The 27615-nt window shown below is 38.3% G+C and overlaps 2 protein-coding genes across 4 annotated transcripts in view; one reads left to right on the forward strand and one right to left on the reverse strand.

Moving 5' to 3' along the window:
* Positions 1–1610: 1610 nt before the first annotated feature.
* On the reverse strand, positions 1611–8726 carry SPCS3 (signal peptidase complex subunit 3). Its single transcript, XM_059818063.1, has 5 exons — positions 8526–8726; positions 5979–6052; positions 3799–3875; positions 2255–2370; positions 1611–1763 (listed from the first exon to the last, which is right to left on the reverse strand). Exons 1-5 carry the CDS (start codon positions 8666–8668, stop codon positions 1631–1633), a joined length of 543 nt encoding a protein of 180 aa, XP_059674046.1. The 5' UTR covers positions 8669–8726; the 3' UTR covers positions 1611–1630.
* Positions 8727–17345: 8619 nt separating this feature from the next.
* ASB5 (ankyrin repeat and SOCS box containing 5) overlaps positions 17346–27615 on the forward strand; it is a 34277-nt gene continuing 24007 nt past the window's right edge. The window contains exons 1-2 of one of the 3 annotated variants that reach the window (XM_059817585.1): positions 17346–17465; positions 22866–23158. In XM_059817585.1, coding sequence (XP_059673568.1) covers positions 22963–23158 — 196 coding nt within the window. In that variant the 5' untranslated portion in view covers positions 17346–17465; positions 22866–22962. Of the gene's footprint in view, positions 17466–22861; positions 23159–27615 lie in introns of those variants that run through there. The other 2 variants (XM_059817586.1, XM_059817588.1) reach the window with 2 other exon arrangements.

Genomic DNA, 27615 nt, shown 5'->3' on the forward strand with positions numbered 1-27615 from the left:
CCTCTTTGATTGATACACCAACATAGAGAATGTACTAAATAGTCACTTAGGGATAATTCACAAATACTAATGATTCCTTTTTAAAAGCAAGTTGGCTTCCTCAAAATCAGTCAGCTCTTATGTGAACTCACAACAAAGGGTGATACTCTGCTCCAATCTTTTGCATCTCTTCTTTTGAAAGGTTTGTCACACTGCAATTCTCATCATTTCTCCTATTATTTTTTCTGATTTGCAGTATTAAAAAACTCATAGTTTTAATTTCAGACTATGTTTGCTCTTTTTCAAAGTCCCCAGCACATTCAGAACATTCCATGTCTGGCAATAAATTAACTTCCACCATACCTCCAGGGAAGTGGTGGAGTCACCATCACTGGAGCTGTTCAAGGAATGTGTGGATGAGGCATTGTGGGACATGGTTTAATAGGCATCGTGGTGTTGGTTGATGGTTGGACTTGATGATCTTACAGGTCATTTCCAACCGTAGTGATTCTGTGAATATATACGTGTACATTAAGAACTACATCAGGAAGGTGATAGCAGCAAGGGCTCCTCCTTCTGGGTATGTGATGAGCCAGAAACATTAGTGGATCAATATAAAGGACCATTATCGCCAAGAGGCAATCCTGATAGCCTGTTTCTTCCTTCTGTCCTGCCAACTATGACAATCATTTGCAGCTGTAGCTGAGTGACAGAGGACACAAAGAGCAGAATGTGCAGCCACAGAGAGGCCATTTCTTCAGCAGATGTGCTGACTGAAACTGCTATACACTGCTTGCTACCTTTCCTGGTTGATGCAAATCAAGACTTGCAGGTAGACTCATATCCATATTCAAGCTGGTAAATCTGTCTAAATTTCTCTATGTTCCCATGGAAAATCCTCTATTTCTTAAATGTTTTCCCAGACTGTTTTGGAGAACATCTGCCCCATTCCTTGCTATGGAAGGGCCCCTCTTAGTATCAGTTGTCCCAGCCCCCTCCGGAACAAGTATCTTCATTCTTCCTGCTGAGCACATCCCAATAAAAATCAAGTGGTTGCTTTGTAGACAGTCTTTCTTTACCTAAAGCTTTTACTTTTCTTACTGACTTATGCCTAATACACTGAAAAGATTTCTTTTCAGTTTTCAAAGTAGCTGTTGGCAGTCCTAGAAAGGACCAAGCTTACCTTACACACTAAGCATGCATTTAACAAAATGCTGTAAAACAGAGTCGCCATTTCCTTGAGGCACTGACAGAAACTGACTCCAAAAAGTGTATTTGAGATCTACATAGATTAAATAACTATCACAGTACCTCAAAAAACACAGTAAGATATCTTCTGGTTTAAAAATGTTTATTTAAAAGAAAAGAAGATCTATACGCAGATGGCCAGGAGAAAGAAAAAAAAAATTTCTCAGTTTTCCCCCCCAAAACCATTACTCTGCAATTTACCTTTCCCTTAAGTTTCAGCTTCAATGTTTTATTTAAAAAAAAAAAACCCTGAACTTTCATTTCCTTTTCCTATGCCATTAGACCTGAGGAAATTAAGTACCTTTCACTGAAGGGTTGCATGGGATGTGAGAAGAAAGCGGAATAAAATTTATTCACAATATACAAGTATAAAAATATCTTGCTTAGGATTCAGTATTATAATTTAATAACTTTTTGTTGTTTCATAGGTATCTGGGAAAGGTACAGACACATGTCCTGATCCTGTTACAAGAGGTAGAATGCCAGCATTTGGTACAACATTCCAGGAGAGAGTCAAAGTGACGTTCCTGTTTCCCCTGCAAAAGCAACAAAGACTATCAGCACAAATACTCAACCGATTTAATTAATAATTATTCATATTAAATAAATTAGGATACAAATTGTTTTCCTGATCCAGAAACAATGGGCTTTTTAATGTTACATAGTTGCTTCATGAAGTATTACCTATTTTCCAGATAAGACCTTTTTTCCTTTTACTGTTACCTAACTCTATTTGGAGTTGAGTGCATCACAGAACCAATTCTACACAGACAAGAATATTAGAAGCAGAAACCCAGAAGCCTATTGCTCATATTAGCAGTGCATCTTCTTGTCTACAGAAGAAACAGGATATCTCGTATCCCAAGGTCATCCTCTAACAATCAAACTACAAAGATGCAATTGACCGACAGAATATCAGATAGAATACAGGTACTTTACCACAGCAACAGACACACATACAAAATGCAAAGTATGCAAGTAAATCAAGACACCATGAGTAATAATACTACTAAAAGGAATTACTTACTTCAGACCATTTCCATCATCAAAGAAAAAGTACTTTGACTTCATGTCTTTTAAGAACAGCCTTGGGTTATCTCCTCTCAACATGATCTTGTCCCAAAGGACCACCTGGTTTAGAGCCTAAAAATACAATTGTAATTAAGTCAGCAAGATACCTTACAAGATCATTTTCAGTCACTGGAATTTCATAGCATTATTCATCTAAAAACCCTGAAGTTGAAGTACACGCTTGCAATCCATAACTAATTTAACAAAACAATGCTTTACAGGGGGGAAACTACACACCAAAGTGTGGCACAGAATAAATAGAAACAACAAAGAACAGCTCAATAAAACATGAGAAAGCCATTTTAAAAAGTCATAAGTTTTCAAAGACTTATAAACTATAATGGGTTTTCCTTTTGAATGGCAAAGGTAAGTTGCTTTTAAAGCAGTATTTAGACTTCATTTCAAATAAAGGACTTAAACTGAGCTATCATGACACTGCCTAGGTATTTAACATTTTTCCAACTTCAATGGAAAAAAATCTCTACTTGAATTGCAAGCGTAACCCCAAGAATTGTATGAACAATTCAAAACTCCCAAATTCTTAAATATTTGAAACTTTGTACTATTCTTTTAAGTAGTTAGGTGTTAACAGTCTTGTTTAATACCTTATAGAACAATTTAGAAAACATATTTCTCAACATTTGCGAGAACTAGTGATTTATGTGGAAAAAAAAATCTAAAAGATGAAACAAGACAATGAAGTCCCCAACCCTCGTAATGAACCCTAAAAACTATTTCAGTACAAACACATCCAGCAGCATGTATAAAATAACTAAGGTACTTTAAAAAAAAAAAAAGAAAAGTAGGGAGATAGTTTTGTGCAGCAAGTTAAGAAAAAACCCCAAGCCTTCACTATATCCTTGCAATGCGACCACAGTAGCTTAAACTAGAATTCAGCAGTACCATGGCAGCATGGTGTTTCATTAAAAGAATTTTTCCACAGGCTGTTCCACACAGCTCCTATCAGATCAGTGAAAAAAGCCTTCAGCTATCCAAAGCGAAATATCAGTGCTAACCAATTTAAAGGATGCAACAAGGCCAATTATTTTGCTAAGTATGACAAGATAACATAAATGTGTTATGGGGCTACAGTAACTGGCATGGACAAACACTTCTGTGATCTATGAACAAGACCTACCACACCTGGCCAGACCAAAAGCCAATATATCTTGTTTCTAATAGCAGCCAACTGCAGAACATTAGGGAAGAGCAAAATGGACAGAGCAAGTAAGTGAAAAAACTCATTTACAGTCCACTATTGTGAGTGAACAACAAGGCATGTGTTACTTTTCTCCCATATATCAAGTTAGGTTTCTTGAGGGTGAACTTCCCACCCTACAGTTATACTGTCAAAAGAATAACAATCATGAAGGTCAGTAAAAACAGTCCAAGCTAGTAGGAAATGCTGGTGCCTTAACTCTTCCCAGCAGAACTTCAGAATGTTAAAAATAGCTGCAGTACAAAATGGGTAATTGCTTCAACTTTCTTTTTGATACTTACATTGTTTTTTGTTGAATATTCTGCAGACAAATATAGAAACAATTGTTTAACATTCCAGTCAAATATACTCTGCAGATGTATGCAAGTTAAGAAAAATACCATATTGTACTTACATAACCTTGTTTTATTTTTACTAGATCTAAATAGACTATGATAATTACAGTGAGTTCTTGCATTTCAAGATACCTCATCTTGATTTATAATCAGAGCACTTCCAGGAGTTTTAACATATATTTTAATCATACTAAAGTGAGGGGTTTTTGGTTTGGTTTTTTAGCTGTAACCTTTTATTTCCCAGTCCTCTTTTTTATTCTATTTGCCACTAACTCAAACAATAAGTTAAACAGATTCCCCAATCAGCCTCAAAATCTTTTCTATCTTGTTCCACTCATCCCAAGACTGAATCATGTTTTTAAGCTACTAATTCAAAAGGCAAGTAATTAAGCAAGTAAATAATCAACTACTGCTGCTGCAAGAATAGCTGGAGCTGTTTTACTTGAACATGTTTTGTCATCTAACTTGAAACAAACAAGATTCTGAAGATCTCTTTTGCAGGATTTCTTGACGCTTGCTAAAGTTAGCCATGAATTAAGTAAGCTAAAAAGAGTTCATGAAAACTGTCTCCTCCCCCTTCCTTTCCCTAGTGGTGTTTGTTTTTTTCCTAACTGTCATTTTATTTAATTCTTTCTAGGACTAACAGCTTGTTTCCATTAGTTAAGAGAGCCCATGTACCAGCACCTCTACAAATTTTGTCAAAAAAAACCTGCTAGAAAGTTGTATTTTACAACTCTACACACTGCAAGGTTCATTTATGCCAGGCATGAAAGATTAAGTCAGAGTTTTTATAAAAAGATTTTAAAACTACTGCTACTATTAAGTCATTAATACACAGAATCTTTATGTCCACATACTGCAGACTAATCCTTATATAAGAACATTTCTTTTAGAGGTCCTGTCCTGCCTCCCCCTATATACACTGCATACAATTCAATCCATCTACTTTAGAATTTCAGTCTCTGGTTTTAATATGTATAAGGATTTCAGAGGTAAAAAACTCAGACTTAGGAGTTCACCTCTCCTGCTTCCAGCTGATAAAAAAAAAATCCTTCTTATTCCTGTGCAACACACACATGCAAAAATCTGATTAACCTGTTTATCCAGTGTTCACATGTATTAAAGATTTGTATTTTGTTTGGTTTGCTTACACAATGTAGTATTCTCCAAAACAGGGAAACTGAAACACAGAGTTAATCAATGTCTTGCCTAACACAATGACAAAAAGCAGCAGACAGGGAAAAATCCCAGGAATTTCAGCCCAGCTGCAAAGCAAGGCTTAGTGTAATCACCTGAGGTAAAGCACGCTGCCTCGCATACCGACTTCTGCACAGAAATTTTTTTTATCAAAACCCTAAATCCTAAGAATGATTCCCTTCTACTGTCAAAAAACCTACCCAAAACAAAGCCAAACAAAAACACATAACCCTCTTTCCCCAACAAAAGCCAGACTAACAGGGAAGCAGAGAAATACAAAAGTTGCAAAAAGGTAACAGCAATGAGAAAGAGGCCAAAAAGTAATGCAATAAATTTTGTAGTGGCTTATATGCTTCCCAATGAATTTCATACCATTCAACGTTGAAGATTTGATAGTTTAACATCTAAGCAAGTAAAGGATTACAATGTCTTTTTATATTTAAAGGAAGACTTGTATGCAACTATTACGTGGACATAACTTTGAAAGCCTCACAACAAAATGAGTTTGAAAGGTGCATCGGAGTTTCTAGATTCAGTATGACAGCCAAAATAGTATGTTATATAAATCCTATAATTAATTCACACCTCAAACCACCAATACAAACTTTACTTAATGGTAATACTGTCCAGATGTTAAACTGCACTTCCCATCATTAAATACAGTGCACTTCACTATAGAGCCCGATTTTAAAAACAGGCATTTAAAAAAATAAAAGAGAGAAAACAACTTGCCCTGTGTCATCTACTAGAGACAGAACAGCTATTCCAAGTTTTATTTTACTGCCCTAGCTATGTAAAATACTACTTTTCACTGCTTTGTATTTATTTTCCTCAAGTCCTGAATATCAGAAGATTTTAAGGTAAAAAAAATAGATGTCAAGATGTTCTTGTTTCAAATGTTCGCAAACCATTTTTTCCATTAAGGATATCTGCAGTAATGTCAAATGTGACGAATCCCAGATCACTTCTTTCTCTAGGTCCAGTGAAATCTTCTACATTTTTTCTAAGACAAAACAAAACACAAGATTATCCTTTCTCATTATTTCTCCTTCATGCATTACATAAATTATTATTCTTATTACGTATTTCCCTCATTAATTTCCTGTATTTTCTTTTAAATACTTTTGGCTAAAACACAATCAGCATTACAAAATAAAACCTGCCTTCCAGAAATTATGGAGCCCCAGGTTTGAATGACAGGCCTTGCCACCACAGTAGTCTAAGTTACACAAATAGCCTATAGACTTTTTCCTGTTAAAAAAAATCTCTATCTATCTGTACCTAAACTGCACTATATTTCATTTTAGTAAAATATGTGTTGGTCATCCCCAAATATATAAAGCTGATTGGAACACTGGCAGCACAGCTGTCTGGTGGCAACCATTTTCAATATTCTTTCTCAACTTTCCATAAAAAAATGCCTCTAGTGCTCAGTCTCATATAAGACACTCCAACCATTCTGGTAAGACAGAGTTTATGCTTATAGTTCACACAACTTAAATACATTCCCGGGAGAAATCTTGTAAGTAGCAATATGAAGAAAATGCTTACTTCCTTCTATGTTATGGAATATCATATCGTTTTGGAAGACTTTATTACAAATCCACATTTGGAGGAATATCTGACATTGCCAGACTAAACCACACTAGAAAAATAAACTGGAAAATAACAAAGACACAGCAGATATTTTCATACGTATTAACAAGGCTTATCAATTTACCAACCTACCCTCTACAAAGAGGAGTATCATAAGCAGGTTGGCAATCAGCTATGAACCTTAATTCCTCATGTAACAAAAATTTTATGAATGATGAACTTCTTAGTTACATTTATTCCAGTTTGAAAATGAGTCCATTAAAGTATCATTTCATTAAAATTAATCTTAGTATTCTCAAAGAAAAAAAAAAGTTTACCAGCAGAAGAAACACTTTTGGAGATAGTAGTTAAGAAATTAACACCGCCAAAACTTCCCAATTTAAGCCTTGCTATGAATTTCCACCCCTTTGCAAAAAGCAACATCTTTTTAAGTAGTAATGCTTATCAAGCACTTCATTTCTGAATCACTGCCAACCTGGTGGAGTAATGGGCCTTAAACCTGGGGTGTGCAGACCTTCTCAGAAGTTCAAGAAAAGCAATTAAGGTATAACGCATCCCATTAATACCAGATCTGCTCATCATGGAAGGGACTGTCACGGCACTATAAACATCACCCAAATTAGGCATTAGCATGCTACCTCATATATGTCAAGCTCACTGGAACACTCAAAAATAAGCTTTTATGCTGTTTGCAATCCTCAATTAGCATAAATATGGGGTTTATTTTCCTGAGATATTAAACCAATCCAAAAGGCGATGGCAGTTCCCGCTCTTTATTTGCATTCACTTCCCCTTTCAAACCCTGCTGCTAGCCATCCACTCCTGCCAAATACCTTGGGGTGGTCCAAAGCTCCATGAGCTGCTTTACCTCACCACTTGGCCAAAACCAAACTAAACAAAGTCATTAGCTGCTTTAAGACAGCTCGGTATCCTGTGAGCCCCATTCACCTATGCAGCTCTGGTAAAGGACCACATGGCTAGAAGCAGCAGCAAAGACCTCCACTTTTCGGTGGCAGTAGCAGCTGCTCAACTGCTCGTGAAACTACAGGCCTCCACATCATACACACTTAACTTGATGGATGTTTCCTGTAACAGTTTCCTTCAAAAAAAAAAATTAAAAAAGGTTCCCTGGCAGAAATTTGCATTGGCATATTGTGTCATGTGGGCAACATGCTTTTGATGTGGTATTACGTATTCTACACCTGGCGCATTTCACAGGAAGATAAGCCATTCCAGGCAGCTTACTGTCACAGAGCTCACAAAAAAGAAAATGTGTTACCTGTGGAAAAATACAGGCGACCTACTAATTAAAAAAGGGTGCTAGGGAGATAAACAGCACGTTCATTTAGGTTCCTGCAACCCTCAAACCTGTCAAAAGCAGTTCGCTCGACTCCCCCGTAAGTCACCACCCCCTTACAGAGACCGCGACTGCTGTCTGCAAGCACGCCGTAACGCAACGGCCCTCATCGGCGCCTTCAGCCCGTCAGGAGTTTAACGCGCCGACCAGCAGCGAAACGCCCCACGCGGGCGGCGCCGCCCCAGCTCCCGCCCGGCCGGGGCGTGAGGCGGCGGGGCGCTGTCGTGGGGCTCCCTCATTGGCCCACGCGGGGAGCGGGCAGGAAGCGGAGACCTCCGCGGCCCCGGCCGATGGAGCCGGCGGAACGGCAGCGGCGAGCCTGCGCTCGCGTCTGCGCCGCCCCGCAGCCGAGCGTTAACGTCCCCTCAGGCGCCCCGGCCGTTACTCGCCCCGCAGCTGCTCCTCGGCGGGCAGCGCGGCAAGAGCCGCAGCTCCCAGACAAACCCTTCCTCTCCCCAGCGGGCAGCCGCCACCCGGCCCAGCCCTCCTCCGCCACTCCCCTCCCTCTCCCGCCCGCACTCACAGCGTGACCCGGGACACGGCGATGCTGACGGGCACGCTCCGCTCCTTGAAGGCCGTGGTGATGAAGCAGCCGAAGGTGAGCGCCGCCATCACGCTCAAAGAGAAGGCGAAGAGCGAGTTGGCCCGGGACAGCACCGTGTTCATCTCCCCTCTCGGCCCAGCCGCCGCGCCGCGCAGGCTCCCAGGCTCCAACCGCTGCTCGGAGGGGGGGGGGGCGGCTCCCGCGGGCCCGGCGGTGCTGGGACGCGGCAGAAAGCGGGCGGCGGCGCTTTCGCTGGGGCCGCGGAGGAAGGGGCGCGCGCGCGCGCGCGCGCGGCCGGCGGGGAGGGGCGTGTCCTCGCCGAAGAGCCCGCCCAGCCGGAGCGGGGCCACGCGCCTCCCGCACCGCGCCTGCGCCCGCGGCGGGGACGGTCCCCTTCCGCTCCCGCCAGCCTTTGGGCTGCTCCGAGGCGTTGTCTGTGGCCGTTGTGTGGTGGTGCGGGCAGCAGCTCACAGGCCGCCCGCTTCCCGGCAGTTGTTCTGTCGCCCCCGTGTCCGCTCTGACCGTCAGTTTTGCGATGCCTTTTGAGACGCGCGCCCTCTCAGGCTCCTCTCAAACTTGGGAGTTTGGAGAAAGAAATGCGTTGTGCCCTCTGGCTGTCGCGTATCTAAGGTGACCGACATTCATAAAAGAGCCTGTATAGTGTTTCTGCGTTGGTCTGGTTTACTGAAGACAAAAATACCTGAAGACAAGACACGCCGGCTTGGTTGCGTCCCGTTTAGCTGTGGGTGGTTTATTTTCTTTTTGTGAGCAGGCGCTGCAACAGCTTGGCCGTCTCCTGCGTGGCTGTGGGAAGGTCCCCAGTGCTCTCTCACAGCCATGGCCCTTCAGAGCAGTGCATGGTGGAGGCACATCTGTATCCCCTGGGAGTGGTCCTCGATGGACTTCTTGGGGTTGCTGTTTGGTACTCTCAGCATTCATACTAGCAGTTTTTAGAGGGAAGTTGGTGCATTTTTTGCATTTATATAATAAAATGTAAATAACATTTGGGGTCAAGGCTTGTGTCGGTTGATGCCTGTATCTTGCTTTCACTGGTATTGTGCCTTGCCATTCACTACCGTGTTTCCTATAGGATGTTCCTATTCATTTCCACTTCGTTGCACACATACTTGGTATGTAAATCATCTTGTTTAGAAACCTCATTTAGTAGCTGGCATGTCATTGGAATCCTTTTTCTTTACCAGATGGTTCTGTGATCCCACACTGTTTGCAGGATGAGGCAGTGTTTCACCTTACTCCTCCGAGCTGCTTGAAATTTCACTTCAAATTGGTGCTAGCAAAGCTTAGCCTATGTAGTGAGGTGTTTCCTACCTCTTCTTCTTAGGCCCCTACTTGGCACCCATTCGTGCTCCCTGGACCTGCAACATTATGAGTCTGAGAACTGGGGAGAGAGAGAGCCTGTACAATGTGTGGGTGGGGGGGGGTCTGTATTTCACTGTATTAAGTACACCAGGCTTGATTAACACATTTCTCGGGGCGGACAACAGGTGTCAGCAGTGGTTCAGTTATATTTAACTTCCTCTTCCCAGCCCTAAGTTTCCAATGCTGTAAATACGGGGAGTAGGAACAGGAGCGCAGATACAGGGGTCTAAAAAGGTGGAAGGCCTCGTGGTGACTGAAGGGATAGTGAGAAGAAGGTGCGGAAAGTCAGGCCATTCTGAAATAAGTATGTTCTGTAATGATGGTGCTGTTTCTTTTCCTCTCCTGTAACTGAGAGTCAGGTCTGTGATTCAGGGAAGAAAAATCTTTTCAGATAAAGGCAGGGAAGGGAAGAAGAGAAAGATTGTACTAGTGCTCTGTATTTCCACCTAGCTTGAGTATCTGTAGATCTCTGTTTAGCACTATTATTAAATATAGAATGTGAACGTACCTATGGGGACAGTCCTCACAGCTGGGAACCTCTGTTCTGCTATGCTGTTGATTTCTGTGTGTCTTTGCATTTCCCTTATGAAATCAGTCACAGGATAGGCTCTTTAGCAACATTCTGATGATAAACTCTTTGCCGGTTTGCTCTTGGTATTTCTCAGCCTTTCTGATAGTCCAGGAGAGTTCCAGAAACACAGTTTCTTGTGTAAAGGTTTTTGTCGGTTTGTTACTACTTTATGTTTTGATTTGCAATTCAAAACATTAATTGTTGTGAGGTAAAGGTTTTTGATTTATGGTCTGAAACATAGTGTTACTGAAACCTTGGATAACTGTTACTGAAAAGTGGGTACTTTTCCCCAAAATATTTGAAGACACAGAAGCAACAAGGAAGCTTTTACAGCAAACTGGGGAACGTAAGCATTTCAGAAGTTGTGAAATCTCTGTTATAATCAAAAAGATAGTTCCAAATGGGAACGCTATTCTTTTCTTGTATATACAAACAAAAGGCTCAATTGCCTTTGCTCTTGGTTTTAGTTCTTATAGTTACTATTTAGAGTTTTTCATTAGATACTAAACAACTCTGCTGTTAGGGAAAACTTAAGTAAGGCAGAACTTGTAGGAGTAAAGTAGTGAAATTTCCAAAGCAGCAGTTAAGTACCTGAAGAAGACCAAAATCAAAAGGTTTAGACAAATTCATGTTAGCATGAGTTTTGAAGACAAATGAATAAATATAGCTGTTGCTCATGTAGCTTGGGATTTATTTTAGTAGAACTCTTAAATAAATGTCACTTAAAAGCACAGTATGCAGGGGAAGACAGATGGTGTAGTTTATTCAAGGACTGATCCATTACTGTTTCAGAACAAAGAAACCTGTAGTTTTTTAATGACTGAAATCTTGCAAAATCGAAAGAGGAGAAAAATTTTGAAACTAAGGCGGCAGTTGTGAAGGATGAAGGGAAGAGGATTATTCACAATTGCTGTTTGCTGGTAAGTTCCAAATTGTTCTGTGAAAAATGTAAAGTCTGTTCTTTTTGTAAGGAATACTGGCATAATATTAATGTCAGAAGTCACTGTCAGCTAAATAGGTTGTGTTAGTTTAAATGGATCAAATACTATAATTATGAAAACAAATTTGTAGAATCTTGTGGAGGCAGAAAAGTTTGGGAGACCATTTCCAAGATGCAGTGGTGTAAAGTACACAGTATGCCTGAGCAGTGTACTCAGGCCCAGACCAGCAGAGCACCTAAGGCGTGGCAGTGCTCAGGCTGGTTCTTACTTCAAGAAATTTTGTAATTTTTCATTACAAACTAATTGAACAAAATGCAGAGATGGGATTGGGAGCAGGTCTGGAACGTAGAATTCTCCCTTCTTCTCTGTCCTTCCCCAGCATTGTGTTCTTTTGCACTCTTTTATCTATTAATTGTGTTCTTTTTTTTTTTTTTTACGGTGTTGGCACTTCAACAGGATTGATCCCAGTCAGCAGCTGATGGTTAGAGTAGCCTTCTGAGAGAGCGTGGCTTGCTTTCTTTGGTTGAGATGTTTCTACTCTGATGTTCAAGTTAGTGAGTGATTGCTTAATCATCTATAAACAAAATGGCAAGTGTTGACATTGACCATCAACAGAGTTCTTTGTTATTCTGCTGAAGTCAGATGGGTTCTAACCTGCTACACATAGATAGGAGCTTTGAGGTGGTTGACAGTTTGGGGTGTATGGTTTGTGAATTCCAGGTGAAGGGGAGGTGTTAACTTCAGCCCAGGTGGTAGCACCTTCGGCCTTCTTGGGGCTTAAGTTTCTAACTGATTTTACAGGTGAAAGTTTAGGTGCCTGTGGCAGCTTTGTCACCTAGCTAGTTAGATGAGGACTGTATAGATAACTTTTTTTGGTCTAGGGCTGTGTATATACTTCCTAAATTTTACCATAAATGTCTAAATACTTTATTGAATGTCTTTTATTAATTATTGAAATATTAACTATTTAAGAGACAATAGCAACACACAGCCTCTTAGGCAGCTCTGGGTATGCAGATGAAGATTAAAATAAATGTGGTCATGAGCAACATGGGAAATTTTTGTCTCTATTGCAACATCCCCCTGGGCTGGGCCATTTTTACAACTGGTATTGTTAGCTGTGGCTAAGAGAAGTAGTCTTGCTGGACTGCATCGAAGGGGTTTTGTTTCTAACCATCTTCTTATCTCTGTTTTTTTGCTTTGAATCTACAAAGTATGGAGAATAATAAGGTAAGCAAACAGAAATTTTCACTTGCCTCTGTATCCTTATTGCTAGTCCTCCAGCAAGAAAATCTGAGGGAATTTTAAATTTATGATTTCAGAATGAACTTGGTGTTTTATAACACTGTCTCATTTAGCTGCATAAGAATGCTTCATCGTAGATGGAACCAAATATTCTTGGCTCCAAAACCAACTCTAAGGATGTTTGGGAGCCCAACACAGTTCATTTTTGGCTCCTGGCAGATTTGCTATTGCCCATTCCATGGTATATGAAGCCATATTAGGTAATTGATTACATCATTGATTCAGCTGCAGCTTTCACACTTCATTGTGCTTTGCATTCTGTGGCAAGAAGCCTGTGTGCTGCTGATCCACCTCACTCTAGTTTTACCTTATTCCCTAAGTCAGTTACAAGTTCTTAATCATAAAGTATTTTTATGTCTCTTGTAAAAGCACCAAGCAGAGACTGTCATGCCTGGGCCTGAGGAAAAGAATGTTTTGGTAGCTCTGTCATGATGATATCACGTAACTGATACCAATTTTAGTGGGTGGAAAAAACCTTTCTGATATGAACACTAGCCATGGGAGTCAGTGTATAGTGACATATGCTTGCAGAATAAGCTTTTAACTCTCATCCCTACCAAGTCATGAAATTGACTTTGTAATTTCCTTTTATTAATATCATTCATAGGCACCAGAATATAGTTTACACAGAAAGGAGACAAATGAAACCACTTTTACTTAGTCTAGAAGAAAACCTGGCAAAAGTTTGAAGAAAGTGGGTATAAAGTTAAAGGAAACAGATGATTTCACTGGTTTTAGAAACAGTTTGTAATGAAGAAAAAAAAATATCAGTGAAATGATTAAAGAAAAATTAAAAGACAGACTATAATGTAGAATAAAATGAACAATTTTGAAAGGAATTCAAATTGGTGACAGAAAACATTCACAACTCAGATATTATTTCGAGCAAACTTTTCACTTTAAAGTAATTGACAATCATCTCATCTTGATGACGTAATTTAAAGGTCTTACACATAGATAAAGAAAAAATACTATAGATCCAAAATAATTTCGTAAGTCCAGGTAGTATTAATTCAGACAGCTGAAGAAGTATGTCTAGGTTTCAAGGTGTCAGAGAGGCATTAGTTACCGGTGCAAATCTTTTGAAAACTGTCAGTTGAAACAGAAAATTTCTGTCAAGTTCATTTCTCATATACTAACTGTATATGTGATGAAAACCAAATCTTGACATGATGGCTTTTCTGGGATTTGAATGTTACAGCTTTATTTATTTACTTATTTAGAGACAGCTATTTAATAAGAATATGTGACATTTTGCAGTTCATTAAAGAAAAGATTAACTGTAAAAACTGCAAAAATACCAGGTTCAGTTACATGAGTTCAGATTAATAGGGATGTTGCACTGCCTACTAGAGAAAAGAGAAATAGCAAAGTTAGTTCTGTCAAGCTAGTTCAAATTTCAGAAGCATAGTAGCTGTCATACCACATACCTAAGGAAGAGGGTGAGTTAGTTGCTGAAGAAGTAATCTGTGAAGTTCTATAGACATGTGGTTGGTGATGAAAACATTTGTTTGGACCCAAGAAAGGAACTATACAAAGGGAAAGAGATGCAAAATGAGGAGACTCTTCAAAGTTTCACTAATAATAGCCACATCAGTACATTGAGCCATCAAAAATTACAGCTAAATATCCTTACTAAGAGGTGGCTTGTATGTGCATTTTGACATTACTCTCCCCTCATAGTTTGCTGCTACTTTTTAACGGGAGGTTACTATCTCAGTAGCAGAATGGGTGATGGGGGTGTGTGGTTTTTTCAGTGTGAAGTCCAAAAGGTTAGTTTAAACTCATCAACAGTTTAAACTGCCAGATTTTGAACTGAAGTTCCAACTGAATACCAATACACATTCCTTCCTCTTGATTTCCAGGAAGCTAGAAGGAGGGGCAGGAACCCTTAGGTGAGGAATGGAATGGGCAGCTGGAGGTGGTAACTTTTTAAACTCCTAGGTGACAAGATTTGCCAAAGTTTGTCTGTCAGCAATCTGTGTGTGCCTGCTGTCTGACACGTTTCTGGTTTTAGTAATGTCTCCAGGTATACACATGACCTATTTTGGAATCTTATTCTATAATACTCTTAGTAATTGGGTTGTGTTAAGTATCAAAAGAGGACTGCAACAAATACTGTAGGACAAACTTACTACGTTTCTTAGCAGAACTCAGATTGAATTTACTTGTAAGCAGGTCAGTTATACCTGCTTCCTTTCTGTATAGAACTTTACTGTCAGTGATGAGATGGACTGGTTAAGTAGATCAAGCATGCTCATATGATAATGTTGCCGATAGCAGGGATTGTTTAATATTAGACTTGAAGTGGAATCTATCACCATTGTGAGAAGCGGCTATCCAGTGGGTGTATAACAAAGTGACACAGCTTTAAAATTTCTGTGTATTCTTTCAAAGAACTGAGAAAGTTAGGAAACTGGAATTTCATAATTGCTTAAATATCTGAGTTACTTTTTATGTTTTTAAATACCTGTGGTATAGAGAATGTCGGTTATGTTTAGAGATACTGATTGATATTTAAATCCTTGTCCAGTAATTCTGTCCTCTGGAAATGCAGATATGCAAGTCTGCATGTTTAAACTATTTTCTAGGATAGGAGTAGTATTTTCAACAGACAGGAAAGACAAAACACCTGAATAAAACTGATTTTAAGTCATTAAAAGTTAGCAGGAGAGTAAGCAAACTTTTCATGATGTTACAAATGAAAGGTTGCATCATTCATGTACCAGAAGGACTTGATTTGTATAGAACCTAAACTGTACCAGAGCACTGATTTTAATACAGTGGAGGACAAAAAACCCTACTACCGTATCCACCCAAAGGCATGAATTTGGACTTTCTGGAGCAGTTTGAGGAACTGATGGAAAGAATGTGCTACACCAAAATACAGAGAGAAAGTATTTATGTAACAAAACTTGTATAAGATAAACTTTTGTGCGTTAAAGCTTTTTAAATGAACTGGTGTGTTTCATAGTCTTATGAGAGAAGAGAAATGGTGTCTAAATACATAGCCGTTCAGTAGAATGAGTGTCAAAAGTCAGAGCATGACTACTAAGAGGAGGAACGTGACATGTTTTATGACACTTACTCTGATTTTCCCCTGTTACAACACTTAAGATGTTATTGCATTGCATTTTGAAAGAGTTTTTTGTTGAAAGTCTTTAGTTGGGTGATCAGGAGACTAGCATGAATTATGACAACTGCAGAAATCTGAATGAAACATAACTTTGGATATCAGTTATAACTTCATGCTGCATTATTTGTGTAGATTCTGGATAGACATAGCATTAAGGTACTTCAGGAAGAAAAGCTGCAAAAAGGAGGTGTAGGCCTTTCATTTGTTTGTTTTACAGTGTTGTGTTTGCTTCAGCTGGCAACACAACTCTGAGAATATGCCTTTTCATGTAGTCGAGTAAGTCTGTAGAATTTTTAAGGATAGCAATAGCGTGTAGTGAAAAAGCAGTTCAGATCTGAACCAAGCTTGGTCTACTCTGGACCAAAGTTTGCATTCTCTCACTTTTCTTACTTTCATTCACAGAATCACTAAGGTTGGAAAAGACCTGTAAGACCATCAAGTCCAACCATCAACCCAACCACCATGCCCACTAAACCATGTCCTGCAATGCCATGTCCACACATTCCTCGAAGACCTCCAGTGATGGTGACTCCACCACCTCCCTGGGCAGCCTGTTCCCAGCTTTACCACCCTCTCAGTGAAGAAATTTTTCTTAATATCCAGTCTAAACCTCCCCTGGTGCAACTTGAGGCCATTTCCTCTTGTCCTGTCACTTGGGAGAAGAGACCAACACCCACCTCTCTGCAACCTCCTTTCAGGTAGTTGTAGAGAGCGATGAGGTCTCCCCTCAGTCTCCTCTTCTCCAGACTGAACAACCCCAGTTCCCTCAGCTTCTACTCATAAGACTTGTGCTCCAGACCCCTCACCAGCTTCGTCGCCCTTCTCTGGACACGCTCCAGCACCTCAATGTCCTTCTTGTAGTGAGGGGCCCAAAACTGAACACAGGATTCGAGGTGCGGCCTCACCAGCGCCGAGTACAGGGGCACGATCACCTCCCTACTCCTGCTGGCCACACTGTTTCTGATACAGGCCAGGATGCCGTTGGCCTTCTTGGCCACCTGGGCACACTGCTGGCTCATATTCAGCCGGCTGTCAATCAACACCCCCAGGTCCTTTTCTGTGGGGCAGCTTTCCAGCCACTCTTCCCCAAGCCTGTAGCATTGCATGGGGTTGTTGTGACCAAAGGGCAGGACCCAGCACTTGGCCTTGTTGAACCTCATACAATTGGCCTTGGCCCATCGATGCAGCCTGTCCAGATCCCTCTGCAGAGCCTTCCTACCCTCGAGTAGATCAACACTCTCACTCAACTTGGCGTCATCTGCAAACTTGCTGAGGGAGCACTCTATCCCCTTATCCAGGTCATCGATAAAGATATTAAACAAGACCGGCCCCAAAACTGAGCCCTGTGGGACTCCACTTGTGACCAGTCGCAATGGGATCTGACTCCATTCACCACAACTCTCTGGGCTCGGCCATCCAGCCAGTTTTTCACCCAGCAAAGAGTACACCTGTCTAAGCCACGAGCCGCCAGCTTCTCCAGGAGAATATTGTGGGAGACAGTGTCTCAAGATGAACCTCTTCATAATCTTCCCCGGCACCGAGGTCAGGCTGGCAGGACTGTAGTTCCCCCAAAACAGTAGCACAAGGTCTGTACTTTGGCCACTGCTGCTTTTCATATTTTGCAAAGAAAGAGTAGTGCCTGGGTTGTGCTAATGGGCTTGAGTTCCAGTTTGGAAAAGGACTCAGCAGCTCTTTGATGTCTTCCAGTCACTCCAATTTCTGAATTTCTTGTAGCTATCAGATAAATATGATTTGTTTGTTTTTCTGTGCCTAAGCATAGATGCATAATTTCCTTAACTTATGAAGGATATTACCAAAAAGAACATTTAATATTTTTTAAAAGTTGTTTTATAGTATGTCTGTCTTTTTTTGCCCTACCTTCCATGTTAACTTAAAGTAACATTTTGCATAACAACATATATGAGCAAATGCATATTAAAATAGTTGCTCTAGGTCTAGATTTATTTGGTTCAAATGCTTTGAGTAAAAATTAATAGAAAAAATTGCTTAAAGAACATACCTCAAGGAGGAAACAACATCAACAACATTCAATAACTTTAGCTTATTTTAAGTATTGAGGATTAGTATGCTATACACCTAGTAAAATAGAAGTCAGCAGATCCCTAAGCAGGTCATTTTTCATGCTGAATTAGACATTGCTTTTTTAGTAGCTCAGTCTTCTCAGCATTTTTGAGTCCTTCATCAAGCACTGTATTGCTTACGTTAGAAACTCAGTGCTAGAACTAGTGGCTTCTTACTGATTTTATTTTAAAATCATTCTGTTTCGAGGTCATTGTTTTAGAAGTTTCTCGTGGTGGGTTGCCTATAATGTATAAAACAATGCATTCTTCAAAGCACATAAGAGTTCCTGTTTCCCTGGCTGGCATCCTATTTCATTAAATTATCTTCTGTTATATTTGTTATTAGCCAGAAGTTTCAAACCCAAGATGACTACCTTAACTTCTTGTGTATTTTTAGCCAAATCTCTTATACGTGGAAAAGGACATGCAGGTGAAGTGTTATACAAATAATTCCTTATACTGTATTGCATATGTCGTCTTGAAAAAAACGTTTTCACTTTCAGACATCTAGATGCATTTCCAAAATACTGAAGAAAACTGTCAAGACTAACTGTAGCAGAATTTGTGCCATGAGTATAATTATTCTTCTATGGTCTATATTAATGTAATTTAAGGATATTACTTTAAAAGATTTAATTAGAAGTAAGTATATTTTCCAGAACTAAAGACACAGTATATGCTATAAAGAAATCGTATGTCTAAGGGTTTTACAGTCTTTAGTATTAAAAAATGTTCTCAAAGACTAAATATTATATCGTATTATTTTTCTTGTGTATCTTGCCTTACTGAAAATTAAGCAGTCTTCTAAAGCATTGAGGAAAAATTGCCAGAATAAAAGAAAGATTTTATAAAGGTGGTTAATCATACCCACAGTGTAATTAATCATAGAAGATAGAGCATACTTTTTTCTAGAAGCTGCTCACTTAGGTTGTGGGTAAGTTGCACTAGATTCCACAAACAGTTTGAATTAGCATAAACAGGTGCCACTGCTGAATACTTACTTTCTGCACTTGGCCACTACACAGTAAGGCATTAAAGAGCAGGCTACTTTGTCTGAGCACTGGAGTTTGAAATTAACCACTTTTATAGTCGTTATAGATGGCAATATTGCTATTTTGAATATACTGGTTATGTTCTTTAGAAATGATAACTGACCAAGCTACATTAAAAGGGAATTTATGACCATAAATTCCAGTATTTGATGTTTTTAAAATGATTTTAAAATTAAAATAGCTAGTTGCCAGAAATGGAGAAAGCATGCCAGAGAAATTACTACATTGTTCTTGTATTATTTTCTGGGAATATGCTAGTATGTCAAGCTAGGGGGATCCTTGTCTGTCACAATATTACTATGTTCTTAAAAAAACCCAAAAAACTTAATATTGTTTATCTGCAGTGTACGTTGGTGCCGTTTTCCTGTGTGCTATGTTAAAACCTTAAATGTAACAATAATTTTACATGCTATCCCTTTTGTAGCCATTAAATGAATGAACATTCAATATTTCATTTTATTTAGGTTTGTTATCCAAATTTTGTATTAAAAGAAACATTAGTAGATACCTAATTAGTTTCAGTATTGTTTTCACCAGAATATCTGACTGGTTTGTTAACAGCAATGAAGTCATCTTCAGAACACTCCTCTTGAGTGGTCAAACCAATTTTGCAAGTGAGGAAATGAGGCGGAGAAATTTCATTCCCAAAAGTCAAAACTATACAGGAAATGTGAATGTCCAGATTAAGCCAGTGCTCTTTTCAAGTGCTTTGATTTTTTTATAATGTTGTGTATTTGTTACATATTGCTGATGCATTTCTATTTGGAAGCTTTCAGCATTCTGCACTGCTGCAAGACTAGACTCCAATTGCTTCATGTTGCCATGCAGTAGAAAATTTTTTTACATTCTTTCATAGCATCACGTTAACTGTCAGATCCTTTATTTATTTACTTATGGTTCTACATTCTGATTTCCATTACAGTATCTGTAGCTTTCTGTTCCTGGTTCTCCCAGTCTGCATGGGCTTGCTCTCAGCTATTTTGTCTTCAGGCCTCAGTATTCATATTGTTGATTCTTCCGAAATCCCATGTGAGCATTAACATCTGAACAGTTGTTCTGTTTTCATGACTGGGTGCCTGGTAGCATGGGTTTGCCAACAAGCTGTAATGGCACTTTCTGCAGAGCGTTAGTAGCCTTAGGTTAGGATAAACTTGGTTGTTCTGTGCAGTTGGGAGAGTTTCCAGTTAAGCTGGCGCATATGAGTTATAGAGCTTTAAAAAAGAAGAAATATTATTAGGAGAGTAATTTTGTCAGCTTCTTACAAGCACGTACAAACTGAAATTTTCAAAACTCATAATTTCTTTCATTTTTATGTAGTTTATAGCTAAGGAGGGAAACTTTTGAGAGGACAGAAGGCAAGCTTTGATACGGGAATAACCATCCTGCTCAATTTTCATGATGTTTCTAAAAGCAGAAGTTTTACAGATCAATGAGGATTTTTGAAAGATCACTTACAGAATATTACATGCATCCACAGCCTTATTTTCGAAAAGTTTTTTGTTAGTTTTGTTGAACCTTTACAGAAAAATTCAACCTGAAGAAGACAACCTAATAACTGAGAAATTTCTTTTCAGTGTTTTATCCACTGCAGTTATAAGAAGCAGGAAACAGTATTGTAAGGGGAAGATTAACTCTGAGCGCTGCTGTTGACTCCAACTGCTATTTATAGTAATTGCTGTTTGGATTTTTGCCTCTGCAAAGAAAGACTATTTTGTTCATTAACAAAACATGGGAGAAGTCCAGATGAGAAAGCACAGTTACTGGATCACACAGGGTGGAGTCAGGAAAAAAAGGGGTCAGGTAAAACACTATAAAGAAGAAAATATTTTCCATGAGGTAATTACAATTCTTCCTTATTCTGCACGGTAAATTTGCAAAACAGGTACTTAGGATGGCTGGGGAATTCTGTGGGCTGATTGAGTTAAGCTTAATAATACTAGTAGAAATATGGAAGAAGTAAGAGATTCCAATACTGGATGTGTTACTAAGGAAAATACCATTTCTGTTAATGATTGAAACGGAAATTGGCAGTGGTGGCTCAGAACATAATGACTATTTATCCTTATGGAAAACATGACACCTCAATTCAGTGTCGGATAACAATGTGCCAAATATAAAAAGGGATTTTCATTTGGCATTTTAAGTACTCACTTCTGCTTCTAACTAAGGTATGAGGAGAGCAGTTCCTATTTTGGCTGGATGAGAAAATGTCTATAAATGAAGTTTAGGAGAAAATGCATATATTTTTTCTCAGACTAATAAAGTTTACAGTCTAAAGTGCTTTTTAATTGCCTTTTCTAGTTAGTGTTTTGACTTTTATGTGGATTAAAATTTTTTTCAAAGAAAAAGACTGAATGTCTGTTTCTCTCAAGATAAGCACAATTCAGTTCCTGTCTGCTAAAAATCTTTATTTCAAAGCACATTTCCTTTTATCATTGTCTTTTCTTCATTTATATAGGTTTATTTTAATGTAGTTTCCAGAAAACATTATAGTTTCTTACTGTAATAAGGTACTCCTGGAGCCAGATGACACGAGGTCCTTTATTTTGACACTTTCCTTTCAGAAATATGATTTTGTGTCATATCCTTAATGTCTGCTATGCTGTTCATTCAAGTCAGGGGGATCTGTAGATGCAGTGACATTTGGATCATACCCTCTGTTCCTGATGGACAGTTGCCAGCATTGTAAAATGTTTTTTCAACAAGAGAATCCAGGGTAGAGTAGAAAGGGTGTTTCAGTTTAAGTTTACTATGGGTAGACTATTTTAAACTATAATTAAAGACACTATTTCTTTTATTTAAAAGGAAATATAAAAGTTTAGAACAGGACCCTCTCCTATGCTGACATGATTCTTTTATTTTAGGGTTATAGCTTAATTAGGAATCTAGTTCCGTCCTGCAGCTCCTCAGTTCGTATCATGTTGTGACACCATTATTTACTCAGCAATTAGTCACACTAATGGAACAATTTGTGCATAACTGCTGATGATCTGAGTAATAACTTTATGGTCTATAAGCAAATTAATTCTTAAAAGATCTGAGGAATTTTGATTCCCCTCTCTAAAACTGGCAAAGAAATAAAGCCTATCATGTCATAGGTTTAAAATAATATGATGCAGCACAATGAAGTGTGTACCATAAGCATTAGAAATTTTCAGTGTTGTATGTTTACCATTGCATTTATTTAATTTCCGTTACATTTAAATTAATTTAATTTTATATATTCCGAGATCTTATTTATAAAAATATCTAGGAGTTTGAGTTTTATAGTCTGCTCTGAATACTGTTTTTTGTATAATGCTATGAGCCATCTGTACTTTTCCTTCAGCCTGAACAAAATAATAAGAAACTGTCAAAGTTGATATATATTAAATCTCTGTTTCTTTATTAATGTGTATTTCAAGTATTTACTGATGTGGTTCTAGTTTTGTAAGAAAAAAATGGTAGTCTAACATAAAATGAAATAGTAGTCTAACATAAAATGAAGTAACAGAAAAGCAATTGTACTTAAGAAGCAGGAGAACGTACTTTAGCAAAAACTGATTACCTGAGTTACCTGTTCTAGTACATGAAATTGTAGTTCTTAATAATAATACTTTTGACAGTGTATTTTTAAACATGTATTAATAGGGTGAATAAATTAATTAGAAATGCAGAATTTGGAATGAAACAGACCTTTTAAGTGGAACAAGTACAATCCAGGGTCTTGGAACCTTTGTCTGTTATATTCCGTCCCACTTGAATATCACCAGGCTAGCAGGAGCGGTAGTGAACTCAACACTATGTACAGTATAAATAATCGTCATATTTTGAGCAGCAAGCATCATGACCAGCTGATATTTTCTTTCCTCAGGACCAGTTGTTCCCAAGAGTACGTGGCTGGAGCCATATGATCTTATCAACACATTTGAGAGCCCTACCCAAACACTGAGAGAGGTTTTGCTGCAGCAATGACTGTCATAGAAGAAAGTCGCCCTTTTGCCCAGCAGCTATCCAATGTCTACTTTACTATACTTTCCCTTTTTTGTTTTAAACTTTTTGTGAAGATCAGCCTTGCTATACTTAGTCATTTCTACATTGTGAAAGGAAACCGTAAGGAAGCAGCAAGGATAGCTGCTGAATTTTATGGAGTTCCTCAAGGACAAGGTATATTTGTACTTACTATTTTATCACTACTGTTTCGGATTTTTGTTGTTACTGGTTTTTCCCCAGGTAATTATTTATCTGCTAGCCTCATTTACATTCAGGTTGTCAAATAATATGTGTGAGTGGTTTTTTTCTGTAGTTTCTGCTGTGTTTTTTTAACAAAAATAATCTGAAGGAGTGTTGTTAGATTATTTAAGCTTTTTTTTTTTTTTAAGGATATTATTTTCAGAATAAAACACAAGTATTACAGCCAATGTCCTGGTAGGAGAGAGGCCTATACTTAAGATGGCTATATTTAAGATTGCCAAATACTTCCCAAACTAAGATGATTTTCCAAATTGCTCCTAAGATTCCCCAGCTTACCCATTTGTGGTTGAAATTTTCCACGCTTGGCATGTGATTATTTTGTAACACTTCAGTGAAACTAGTCCAGATATTTCTGAGAATTATTTCTTGATTACATTAAAATGTTCTTATAATAAATTATTTGAGAAATATAGTCCTGTACTTTGAATTAGCTAGTGTCTTGGCACATATCAGGAAGCTTTTGTCAGGGTGAGATTTTGGGCATGTGTGGAAACCTGTCAAAATTTTACTGGGTTGAAAGCTCTTGTGAAAATTCCTTTTTCTGTTTGCTCAAGCAGAACTTTGGCAGAGCTGGGCACTACTGTTATCTCAAGCTCATCTGTGGTGAACCAGTACCACTTTCATTCAGGTCTTTTTCTGGGTCCCAGAATGCAGAAAACTCTCTTCTTCTCGATTGTGGTATCCTATTACATGACTGAGCCATGTTTTTGCTTAACTTGGGATCCCTGCTGCCTCGCTTGCCTTTGATTGTTGTTCCTTGTATTCTGGGATGACATGAAGTTTGAGTTCGGTGATGGAACAGGAAGTCTTGTCTTGCCTCTTATTGCCTTCACCACTCATCCCTAGGTACTGTGAACAAGAAGAAATAACCCAAGTTAAATGCAAGGGGGAAAACTGTAGAAACAAGCCAGAAACAGTTTCAAGTGTAAAGATCTTTTCAGTCTTCAATGTTGGGACAAAAGTTAGACATTTTGTGTGTATGTTTTTAAATTTGCAAACCAGAGAGAGAGGCTTACATCCTAAAGCAGGAATTAGCTTGCTTTGCAGAAGATTTACTTGAGGTGGATTTATATTATGTGTTCTCTGCACAATTTAGAGAGGAAGTTCTGAAACCCAGGGTTTTTACCTCTGAGTACATTAATCGCATCGTTTGAACTATTATGCATGTGTGTTTGTGTGTGAGTATGTGTACATATATATATGTATGCGGGGGTGTATGTATGTGTATTCACTACAGTAGGATGGAAAGGACTGACTGTCTTTCCCACTGGCAGAAATAGTCACAGTGAATGTGGTAGCCCTCACTTGAAATCAAGTTTGGTTTTTTTTTTTTTTTGGTCAAAAACTGATGGCTAGCTCTAAGGCAGCTCATTCTGGGAAGACTGACACAGAATCCGAGCAAGGAAGCAAAAAGACTGGGAAAAACTAGAGGGAAGGGAATAACATTCATCAGGTTGGAAAGTAAAATAGTCTCTGATGTTACCTGTTGCTGAATCCAGGAGACTTTAGTTTGGTCGTTAGTCAAATGTCTGAATTATTGTATCTAAATAGATGTATATTCGGCATTCTAGTAGATGGCCCATGCAAAAGATGAAAATCTATCACTCTTGCAGGTTACTGTTTTGCTCGGGTAGCAGAGGTTTATATTGATTTAAAGACTCAAATGTACGGTAGAATTTCTGGTTTATTAAAAGGAAATAGTTAATGCAACTATTTTGTGTTTAAACTGTACTTTTTACAACTTGAGAACAGTGTGTCTTAATTTTTCACTGCCCAACTCGCAGTGTTTGGGTCTGAATTTGGAACAGTCCTAAGCACATGTTCAGCTAGTGATATATAATCTGCAAATTCAGCCATTTGTTGTGATTAACGGGACCAATCCTTGCTCTTTGGGATGCAAATAAGGGTCCTCAAAATTACTATTTTATCTCATCTTTTCAATACCTTTGTTCTGCGTTTGTAGAAGGGGGCATGATACTGTCTCGACTCACACCATGTTGTGGAATTTGGTTTGTTTATGTTTGTGAAATACAGTACAGAGATACCTCATTAGAGTTTACACAATACCATGTAACAAAATATCCTGTTCAAAGTAATATCTAGATGATGTACAAAAAGTAATGTGAAGTTACAGCTTGTAACATTAAATGATAAAATTAAATTGTGAGTATCCTCCTAATTAGTGATCCTGTTCTGTTTATTAAGCAATAGAGAAGCCTCAGCAGAAAAGAAAAAACTCAAACCAGAAAAATAGCCTATCATTGCCTAATTGAAGTTTATAGTGTTTCAAGAAGTAATTCTAATTAGAGGAAATGTTAGTTTTCATTTTCTAGTTTTAACCTGATTACATACTCTTAAAATTCTGTTAGTGTTGATATTTTCAGTTTACTTGTAATACTACAAAATTACTTTTTGCTATTATAAAAGGCTTGACTAGGATAGAGTGATATAATTTTGAAGAAGAAAAGAGCCTTTGGAAATAATGTGCTACTAGGCACAAGCATTATTTCATGTTTACTGAATTGAGCTCTTGAGTTAAAATGAGACTTTCTTTTACAAAGTCTGTATAATTGAGGACATTTTAGGTACTGAGCAGTAGTACTTGGTGGAACTCCTTTTATCAAACTGAAGGTATATAGGTCAGTACAGGATTTCAGGCCCAGGGATCACACATTTCATGGATGACTTACTTTGTTTTGTGGCTTGTTCTTTGTTGAATACAAGGAGACAGCTTTACCTGTGTCATCTGCCTACTGTGGTCTTGTTGCTAGATATTAGTGAAACAGGTCATATTTTGTTTCTTAATATTTCAGGAATATTTTCTCCCCAGTATGGATAGTCACCAATCTACTGTGTTAAATCTATCCTTTGGATCTCATATGTACATGAACAGCTGGATAGGGATAGCATCCCAATAATTCATTAGAAATTATTGTACTGTGTATGTGGCATTGAAATATAAGAACTAGATCAGTGTTCAGTATCAGCTAAGACCAGAAAAGTGCGTATAAAATCTCTACTAATTGTAAGTCACATTAATTTGTTTATGGAGATGAAGTCTGAGTAAAACTTTCCTTGTGTACAGCTGAAAGGCACCTTGAGAGGTAATTTGGATGCTCTAGGATCAAATATACATGGGTTGTCCAGCAAATGTTTGTCTGACCCGTTTTTAAAATGCTCAGTAATAGTGATTTCTGCAGTGTCCTTATGCAACCAATTACCACTTTTGCTATTCTCATCACTAGAATGCTTCCCACTCCCCCCAAGACCTACCTAAATCTTTATTTCTGCATAAAATTTGATTAAGGTATTTATCAGTTTTTCTCCTGTATGAAAAGTAATCAATTTAAAGACTGTTATCATGCATCTTCCTACCTGTACTGTTTTTGTCTTTTCTAGAATAAAGAAAAAAAGGATTTAACTTAGTCTGTCCTCCTAAGTCTTGTTTTCTAGACCTGGAATTACTGTAGTTGCTCTCCTTTGGACTTGTGCGAGTTCATACACAGTTCATAGACATCTTTATAGATGTCTAATTCCCCACATTAAACAGAGTGCTCCAGCTGAGAATTTATTAGTGCAACCAGTGGAACTATTAGTTGTATAAAAGTGGAACAGTTATGTCATGTGCCATGTATATGATACCCTATGTAATACCTCCTGGAATGATGGGGGTTTTTGCCTCTTCTTTTTTTTTTTCTTCCCAACAATAAAGTATTAAGGATACAGTCTGTAGCCTGCTATAAACCCCATGTTAAAAGAGAGTAACTGTACTATGCATTTGCTTTTTCGTCTCTTAAGTGTAATTACTTTGTATTGGCCTTCAGCTAACTTTGTGCTCTTGATATCAGACAATTTCTCCATTTTGCTCAAGTCTGTTTTCAATTGTTTCCCTCTGAGCAGTTGCAGCACCTGCAGTTTAGTGTCATCTATTGGTTTTATAAAAATAAATATAATAATCTATCATGCACAATATCAAAAAACTGAACAGCACCAAATGCAGGACAGAACTCTGCAGTCTTTTACATTTGTTTAAAGTGGAGTAAAGACCCATGTCTTAATAAATTGTCAGAATTGAATTCTTTTTTCAGTGAAGACCGTGGTATTACTACCATAAAATAATTAAATGAAAACAGGATTCATTCTACTATAAAGGTCCCATTTACTGGATTATTTTTAACTTCGACACTGATTTTGTAAACAGTCATATACACATTCTTGCCCCATTGAATTGAAAGGGACTGATTAGTTGTTTAGAGCTAAGTGCTTTGCAATCAGGGGCTATAGCTGTGTTGTAAATAGGTTATGGTGCCTAGCTTTTCTTTTTTTATTGTGTTGAAGTGAACATGTATTTATTCATTACACTAGAAAAT

Source organism: Gavia stellata, chromosome 5, assembly GCF_030936135.1.
Source record: "Gavia stellata isolate bGavSte3 chromosome 5, bGavSte3.hap2, whole genome shotgun sequence".
Classification (NCBI taxonomy): domain Eukaryota; kingdom Metazoa; phylum Chordata; class Aves; order Gaviiformes; family Gaviidae; genus Gavia; species Gavia stellata.

Bases quoted from the DNA above. Each gene is read 5' to 3' on its own strand.
- SPCS3 (XM_059818063.1), bottom strand. From the start codon at position 8,668: ATGAACACGGTGCTGTCCCGGGCCAACTCGCTCTTCGCCTTCTCTTTG. The intron at 6,053-8,525 runs GTGAGTGCGGGC...GTTTTGTCTTAG, and splicing joins GCCGTGTCCCGGGTCACGCT to AAAAAATGTAGAAGATTTCA. The intron at 3,876-5,978 runs ATATCCTTAATG...TAACTTGCATAC, and splicing joins CACATTTGACATTACTGCAG to ATCTGCAGAGTATATTTGAC.